At 37.9% G+C, this 9,269-nt stretch overlaps 1 protein-coding gene across 1 annotated transcript; it reads left to right on the forward strand.

Annotated features, from left to right (window-relative positions):
- Positions 1-4,888: 4,888 nt before the first annotated feature.
- Positions 4,889-6,486, forward strand: SETH3 (Sugar isomerase (SIS) family protein). Its single transcript, XM_079030241.1, has 3 exons — positions 4,889-5,669; positions 5,763-5,986; positions 6,103-6,486. The coding sequence occupies exons 1-3, from the start codon at positions 5,028-5,030 to the stop codon at positions 6,257-6,259; spliced, it is 1,023 nt and encodes a 340-aa protein (XP_078886367.1). The 5' UTR covers positions 4,889-5,027; the 3' UTR covers positions 6,260-6,486.
- The last annotated feature ends 2,783 nt before the right edge of the window (positions 6,487-9,269 follow it).

Genomic DNA, 9,269 nt, shown 5'->3' on the forward strand with positions numbered 1-9,269 from the left:
ATATGTTAGTGGGCGGGGCCCTATGACAGGCGAGGCCTAAGTGAAACATATCTGTATCCGAGCGGGGCTCGAAGCCAGACGGGGCCTGGAGCGGCGGGGCCGTTGTAGCGGGCGAGGCCCGAGGTAGGGGGCGAGGCCCAGGATAGCGGGCATGGCCCAGTATGTGGTTATGCATGGTATGTGGTAAGGTGGGGAACTCACTAAGCTTCGTGCTTACGGTTTTCAGTTTTGGTTTCAGGTACTTCCGGTAGCGGAGGGAAGAGCTCGGGGTGATCGCATGACACACACCATAGATTAGACAGCCTGGGAATGTTTACTCTGATAATGAACATGTGTTTTGAAAACTTATACTCAGATTATGTTTTGGAATGATGTCTTTGCTTAAAGTAATGTTTTATTAAAAGAAATTTTTGGTCTTAAATTTTGGGATGTTAGAAGCTGCAGTTCTTAATCCATACAGTGGCTTTTCAAGCTATACAGGGGCTCCATCTTGAAGATCCACTCTTCCAAAGTCTATTCCTCACGTAAAGTTGCAAACTTTACGTGAATCCAAGGAGCTATAGGCTTAAAACACTCTAGGACTAGAGTTTGGGGCAAACATGCTTTACCAACACACCAAAAACTGATACTTTATGGATCTCTGGGCCAAGACACACCTAGATCTGAAGTAGCAACCTCAGATCTGGACTTCTAACTCAAAAAGGTTCCTTATCATAAAAAAATGGCCCCAAAACATCATCCATGAGAAGATCTAGAAGCAACAAAGGCAAGGTGACAGATTGTTACCTTCAAACTGATGCTCACAACAAAAGGGTTGGATCCTCCAGCTCCTTAGTGGTCAAATCCTCCAAAGCTTCCTCTTGCAAAAGACCGAAACTCACTTTCTTCCTTCTCTCACTCAACTTAGGGTTTGGAATCGTGTATAGCAGTTCTGGCCGACAAGGGGGACTAAGGGGAGGACATAAGGTCCTTTAAATATGGTGCAAACCCTCAGATTAGGGCTTTTCCTCATTCAGACCAGACTCGTCGAGTCCACTTGCCGACTCGTCAAGTCGGTCACTTATTCCATAACCCGGATCCCACTCCGACTCGTCGAGTTCACCTATGGACTCGACGAGTTGACCCCTTGACTTAGGGTTTTCCTTTCCTTTCTTAGTCTTTCTGATTCTAGGTGTTACATAGATAACCCTGATTCCTTAACTTCCCCCCTAAAGCTTCCAAGGCACCCTTAGAGCCCAAGGAAACCCTAGGACACTCTAAATTTCGTTCCATCCCTCTAAGGGAGGTTCTAGAATGCTCAATGCTCAACTTTTAAACATTGTCACCTTTAGTCCCTACAGTTTCAATTAATTCATTTAATCCCAAAATTAATTCCAAATTAATTTCTGATTAAATATTAATTAAATAATATGATTTCTAATTAATATATTATATCCATAATACATTAATAAATTAATTTATTAACCAAGTAATAAATTAATATATCATTCTTCTCTCTCCAACAATAATCCTATTCAATTGTCAGGTTTGAAGGTAACCCAAAAGGACATTGCTACTATCAATTCAAGTACATACCAATTATAGTTATGGGCTTAGACACCTAATCCAACAATATGTTGAAAATCTCAACCCAACCTACTAATTTTGGGTTGGGTTCCGGTTGAGTTGGTAGGTTGGGTCGATTTATGACATCTCTACATATACCAACCTAAGTATTAAGTTATTTATATGAAACGAACAATATTTATAATAAAAAAGTATTTGGTATTTTAGTATCTTTTTAAATTTCCACTTGGTTATCATCGTACAACGTGTGAGATGACAAACGGGCAACAAGCTACATCGCTAAGCCTTTTTGTATGGTAAAACTAATTCTTTTGAAGACAACATCCATAGATATAGGGGATATAACATTGCAATGCATGATCCATTGTACTCTATCAAGAAGCTCCACCATATCCGGCGCGGGTAAACCAAATGTATCAAATGCAAATGGTATGAAAACGTGTTGATTTTTTATGCATGATTTCTCATGTTTGGTGACTTTGCCTGTAACAGCTTTTAAAGCAGCATGTCCCACTGTTAAACCCCCAACCCTCAAGCCAATGAGAGGGGATAACCCTGTAAGGTCCGCACATGCGTGTTTCCCTCCAACCCATCCAAAAATCAAAACGTCAGCCTGTCTAAGGAATTATAACGCCCCAATTCTCAGGTATGGATTTAAATAAAAGGTTCCTTGGTTTAAGCCCTACTCGACGAGTTGGTTGCCCTACTTGTCGTGTAGCAGCGGGGTGAGATCGCGTGTTAAGTGACCTACTCGCCGAGTCCAGGGAGAGACTCGACGAGTAAGAGCTGGCAAAAGAAAACCTAAATCTCGGGGTTTTGCACCCTATTTAAGGAAGCCTCAGCCTCCTTTGGCCTCCTTACGGTCTTTGAGAGCTCAGTGAAACCCTAATTCGTGTGGTACTCCTTGTGGTGTGTGTTAGACCTTGGAAAGAAGGTTTGCTTGGAGGGAAGAGCTTGAAGAGCAAAGGAGTTGAGGCAAGGAAGGTATGGGAAACAAATCTTACCTCATCTAGCATCTTTTGGAGGTATCAAGGTGCAATCTTTACTCCCCTTTTCTTCTAGATCTCTTTGTGGTTGAGTTCTAGGGTTTTATGGATTTTTAGGAGTCACATTAGTGAGCTATGGGCTAGATCTGAAGTTGTAACTTTAGATCTGGACCTTTCTCAAGTTCTAGAATCATAAAGTTTCTGTTTTGGTCGTGGTTGAGGCCTTCCTTGTGCACGAAACTCCATTAAGAGCTTAGATTTGGCATTAAGATCCTTGTTAGTCATACATGCACGTAAAGTTTGCAACTTTACGTGAAAAGCATGTCCTAGAAGCTTGGATCTTAAATTTGGAGCCATTTCATGGCTTAAATAAGTCTGTATGGCTTAAGGACTGAAGGAACTCGGCGAGTCGCAAGGTTGACTCGGCGAGTCATATGAAGATGGCCGATGAACTCGACGATGAATAACTCGGCGAGTTCGATGAAGATTGCCTTAGACTCGACGAGTTGTATAAACAACTCGACGAGTCGGATGAGTTTTACCCGAGTTATGAATGCATGTGTAGCCGACATGTTGCAAGAAGGAAACTCGATGGGCGGCCTTAGGGTTTCGATCGAAAATCGTAGGAACTCAACGAGTCACCCGATGACTCTGCGAGTGGGAAAGAACTTCAAAGAACTCGGCGACTAGCCGAGGGTACTTGGCGAGTTAAGGTCAATAGGGACTGTTGACCTTGACTGAGGACTTTGACATTGACCATTGACCTGGGGTTGACTGGTTGGTTTATGGAGTACTTGTGAGGTTGAGAATTTATGAGTATGCTCGTACTATTATACTAGGTGGAGGAGTCTTTGGTGAGTGATCCGAGAGTTGAGATTTATCTACTGAGTCGACATCTGCGAGTTGAGTTATCCTCACTGTATCAAAGGGTCTAAGGCACCAAGGCCGACCCTTTATGGTTTTCATCCTGGTTTAGGATGGTTGCTATGTTATTGATATGCTAGATACATCCTGGTTTAGTATGGTTGTTATGTTACTGATATGCTAGATTTCATCCTAGTTTACAATGGTTGCTATGTTACTGATATGCTAGATTTCATCCTGGTTTAGGATGGTTGCTATGCTATTTGATCTGTTAGATCGGTATCCTGATTATAGGATGTTGTTATGCTATTTGATCTGTTAGATCGGTTTGACTGTTACAAATGCTAGCGTATGATATTTATGTGCACATGTTTGTTTGATTGGGGGTTGGGTTGAGACGGTCCTGCTTTGTGCTGAAGGCCAACATACCCTATGAGCGGTCCGGAGAGACTATAGGCCCACGAGGTGGTCTAGTCATGCCGAAGGCTCAGTATAGATTAAGTTAGATTGTAGGCCCTTGTAGGGTAGTCCAGTCAGGCCGATGGCCCATAATGCATATTGATTGATTATTACTGTTATGATATTATCAGTGTGGTGTTGGTATTTTGGGGGTAGCTCACTAAGCCCTTGGGCTTACAGTTTCAGTTATTGTTTCGGGTACTTCAGGAGGCCGTGACAAGGCGAAGACGTGACCGTACCGCTCCTCATCCTTACAATCTGTTTTTGGGACACTCTGATGAATAATGATTTGAAAACAATTTGTAAACAAACACTATTTGGGTTTAAGTTGTGATTGGAAAAGTTTAAATTTGGTGTAAAATTTATGGATGTTACAGTTGACCTTCCTTCTGTCGAGCCAGTCAAGAAATTTCATAGGTGTCTCTTTCTTGGCGGAAACCTTGGAATGTTAAATATGTCAAACAAACCATCCCTGACCATATCATGCATGTATTTTGAAAGGGTTCTTTACAGTGAATTACATGCTATCCAAAAGAGTCCAAACATGTCTTACCGCACACCAGACATATCTCGTCAACTGTGAATATTGGGGTTATGAGTCGATATTTGAGGATAGTACGATGCTCCACAGGAGACATATGTTGGCCAAATAAAAGAAAATCTTGAACATGTGGTGCACGTAAATACTGAAAAACTGTTTTATGTCGAGTCGTCATGTTGAGATGGACTTTCATAACTTTGACAATTTTACTAAAAATGGCACACGCTGGTGGACGAGGAGAAGGAATAAATTTATTTTTAATTTTTATTCTTTCAAAATTTCTTGATATATTATCTAATCTTGGACAAAAGTAAACAAGGTTTTGTTTTGGGGATAGAGAAACAATATGGAAAATAAAAGGACTGAACTTGTAAGGGCTTAGATAAAGAAGTGTAGCTATTGTAATTAATTCTCGAAAGAAGTGTCGGTGCAGAGACTCCGTTCACATGATTGATGTATATATCTTGTGCCGCGTATTTTTTTTTCTCCGAGCAACGGCTTTTGAGTGCAACTATTCCTCTGTCCATACTCTTCCATACTCGCCGGAAACCTTTTCCGGCGAACCAATTGCCGACCCCATCGTATCAGTAAAACAAGAAATTAGAAACAAAATGGGGTCTCTTCCACAATTATATTCAGATCCTTCAGAGAAACAAGCCGATCTCATTGATCCGATCAAACTGAAAACCCTTTTCAACTCCCAACAGAAATACCTCAATAACTTTTTTGATAAGCTAGACCTTTCGCAAGCCCATGTATTCACACAAACTCTTTTAAACTCAACCGGTACGATCTTCATCACCGGTGTCGGCAAATCCGGCTTCGTCTCCAAAAACATCTCACAAACCCTCGTGTCTCTTGGCATAAAATCCCAATTCTTGTCCCCCGTCGACGCTCTCCATGGCGACATCGGAATTTTAAACAGTAATGATGTATTGGTTATGTTTAGCAAAAGTGGAAATACGGAAGAATTGATCAGGTTAGTTCCATGCGCAAGGGCAAAAGGGGCGTTTTTGATATCGGTGACGTCGGTGGAGGGGAATGCGTTGATGGGGATGTCGGATTTGAATGTGCATTTACCTTTGGAAAGGGAATTATGCCCATTTGATTTGGCTCCGACGACATCGACGGCGATTCAAATGGTTTTTGGGTGCACAGTCGCGATTGCAATGATGGATGCGAAGAATTTAACAAAAGAAGGGTATGCGGCGAATCATCCTGCTGGCCGGATCGGAAAGAGTTTGATCTTTAAGGTTAGAATTCAGAATCGGGGTTCCTTTTTCTCAATTTCATTCGATCATTGATTAATGTATGTATCGATCTGTTGATTTGATTGACTGTTGCAGGTGAGGGATGTTATGAAGAAGCAAGATGAACTTCCAGTATGTCATGAAGGAGACCTGATAATGGATCAATTGGTGGAGCTAACTAGTAAAGGATGTGGTTGTCTTCTGGTGATTGATGATGATTATCACCTCATAGGGACATTCACTGATGGTGATCTTAGGCGTACACTCAAAGCTAGCAAAGAGGGGATCTTTAAACTTACTGTTGGTGAAATGTGCAACAGGTAACATTAATCATAAATATCTTTTATTTTGTGAAAAAGAGGATGAAATCTACGTTTTAGAACTTGAAAATTGAAATCTTTTTTTGATAAAGATTAGAAATGTGTTGTGATTATAGGAACCCAAGAACCATAAGTGCAGAAAGAATGGCTGTTGAAGCAATGAAGAAGATGGAGGCTCCTCCATCCCCTGTTCAGTTCTTGCCTGTAATCGATGAAGACAACAAGTTGATAGGTATTGTCACACTACATGGATTGGTGTCAGCTGGGCTTTGAAGGTTATATATAGATGCAACAACTGCTATGCATATTACTTCTTCTTCATTTGTATCATGTAGCTATTGAGGAATGCCTATAATCGTGTATTACTATTCTTTTTATTTATTGATTTTTTACTACTCTTTAGAGATGAGATGTATGTGTTTCTAAGTAGATCAATTATGTATGAGAATGCTGTTAGCTTTTGGTCCTTGTATCTTATATGACAGGTTTCGTTATTTTTCTTTCTTCTCATCAAGAAATTTAGGTTAAAAGTTTGTTTGTTTAACAATGTTTCAACTTTTTCAACCTTTGCTCTCTTTAGGATCATCACCTAACCCTTCAACCTCTTAACTTCATCTTAAGCTGTTAAGCATTATCACAATCTAAGTCTAGGTACTATGATCCATATATAATTCTCTTAAGCTAATACTTTTATACTAATTGTTAATTGTAACACCCTTTGAAAATTGAGAATATAGACCCACGACAATCCTCGATAAAATAAGAAACAACGTCCTAAACACAAAGATTGATAACATCAATGTAGTAGATAATATTATCATAATAAATTTGTAGTCGTCAAATTGTCAAAATATCTATCCTTATATAGACGCATATAATTCTCATCAAAAGCTTGTTATCATCATAATACTTGGAACTTCAAGTTATAAGTTTTAACTTGTTATTAGAAGCATACTTGGAACTTCAAGCTATATATTGAGACATGTTGGTCACTTTATAAATACATGTGCAAAAATCGAGCAATATACTAATTTATAACTGGAAAACACATATATAAAAGATGTAGGCAACCTCTACTCAATGATAGAGAACGTATGTTGTAAGGAAAAACACAAGTTCACACAGGATGATCTCCTATGGAACGCTAGTCAACAATAAATTAATATATATATAGTGTTGGGTGACTAAAGAAATAAAAATAGTTGATACAAGCAAGAAAGTTTAAAGTAAAAAGGGTCAAGAGTAAGTAGATAAAAACTCACGCGATAAACAAATAGTGAAGCATATTCTAGGAATACAAGTTGAAAGTACATATATGATGATAGTGAGGTGATAAAAAAAATATGGCAAACATGAAACAGAGGAAACGAAACAAGTACATAGACTACTCATATACTACTCAACTGTCTCAATTTTAAACATATGCACCCTTCCTAACTAAGGGTATGTCTTGGGTAAGAGTCAATTTCGTCAAATTTGATTCATGTTATCTTCCTACTTTATTCTCTACTATCTTCTCTTCCATGCACCATCAACATAACTATACCCCCAAACCTGCAACCATCGATTGTCTCCTATGGAGATGTCTGACCTAATGTAATACTTAATTTCTCGATGATCAATGTCGCTCACAAAGAATTTTTTATTGGCGTATTTGTAATTTTGTCCAAAAATATTCTAACACACATTCACCATTACATCCTCATTTTTTGCAACCACTATGTTCCTCTCGTGTTTTCTAATCGGAAAATATTTAGATCTATACAACAAAGTTGGTATTATAACCAAGGTTGTCAGGAAAAGGATCTTGATCGTATGATTTTACGATCCTACCTATGAAAATCTTGTCAGACCGCAATAAGATCATTTTGTACGTAAGATCGCAAGATCCGGATCCGATCTAATCCTACCACTCCATGATAATTGTTAAATTTTAATCAAGTTTTTATTATTATTACCCATTTATTGGTTGACCCGGTCTCTTCACTTAAAGCTCAGTCGAGATTTAGATTCAGGTTGTTATTAACTTTTTCCTTCAACAATAGAGGTGAGCATTTAACCATGAAATATGGTAAAAGATTTATATATGACCAATTAGGGTCGTTCCAAATATATTTTTGCCCTAGTACGAAAGAAAAAAAAAATGAGCCCTTAAAATACACAAATGTCATCAAGTTTTTTTTATAATAACTCAATAATTGAAAAAAAAAACCTACATTATCTTCTAAATATAAAAATTTTCATAAAAAATTTGGACCACTTTAAATGATGGGACCCTAGACGGTCGTCTCTATCGTCCACCCTCTGGGATGGGCCTGTGATCAATTTCTTTTTATGTCATTTTTTGTGAAATCTTAGAATCCCGATCTTAGGATTTCGATTTTACAAACTTGAAATGATCCTACATCATATCCTGATCTTGACAACCTTGATTATAACCACTTTGCAAAACTTTCTCTTTAATTTCAGGGGACCTTAATGTGGTACAAAACTTTGGTTGCCTAATGCGTACTTGAAACTCTCTTTGGGTGTAAAGTTAGGTAATTTATCCATGCTTTTAAGTGTGAGGTTGCATCAACTTCTTTTTTCCCCATATTTTTAAGAATGAAAGACTAAAAAGTAATTTGTCACGGCACATTTCATCTTCATAATTTTGTGAAGGGAGCGAATAATTTTTAAAAAGTGTGTAAAATTGATCGACTTGTAGTGGGTAAAAAGTAAATATTTATCGAAAACTTACCCAAAAATAAATGTTCATGTTTTAAACCCAACAAATTATATTCTACATCTTTGGAGTATTTAAGTTTTAGTTCTTGTGGTGTCACTTTCGACCAAATAAGTTTATGCTGTCGCAATCCGTTCTTACATACATATCCAGAGGATACTGTTTACTGGATTGCATACAATAGTCATATAACGTTATATAAATGCATATATTTGGCGTTATCGAGGTTTCTTGAGCCTTTAAAACTTAGGCACAACTACAATAACACAATAAGCGGATAATTTTAATAATGATGAAATAAATTTAAATCTGAAAAAATATAAATAAAGTACATTAAAGAACTAATATTTAATCTTAATAATTTAATATATATTTTTTTAAATGACAGTCAAAGTTTAAAAGAAGGTTGAGTGTAAAAAAATAAAAAAAATAAAGGCATGCAAACGCACCAATCGAATGACATGCAGAATCAGAACAGTAGCGTGTTTGGCATTCAATTTTATATTTCAAAAAATACAAAAAACAAATAAAAGAGTGAAGAGATGAAACAACACTTTA

Source organism: Lactuca serriola, chromosome 3, assembly GCF_051521515.1.
Source record: "Lactuca serriola cultivar US96UC23 chromosome 3, Lser_US96UC23_V15, whole genome shotgun sequence".
In the NCBI taxonomy this organism is placed as follows: Eukaryota; Viridiplantae; Streptophyta; class Magnoliopsida; order Asterales; family Asteraceae; genus Lactuca; species Lactuca serriola.

What these genes read in the sequence shown, in the direction of transcription:
- SETH3 (XM_079030241.1), top strand. Translation starts at nt 5,028, where the DNA reads ATGGGGTCTCTTCCACAATTATATTCAGATCCTTCAGAGAAACAAGCC. An exon ending in GAAAGAGTTTGATCTTTAAG is followed by an intron (nt 5,670 to 5,762) that starts GTTAGAATTCAG and finishes TGACTGTTGCAG; the next exon opens with GTGAGGGATGTTATGAAGAA. An exon ending in GTTGGTGAAATGTGCAACAG is followed by an intron (nt 5,987 to 6,102) that starts GTAACATTAATC and finishes TTGTGATTATAG; the next exon opens with GAACCCAAGAACCATAAGTG.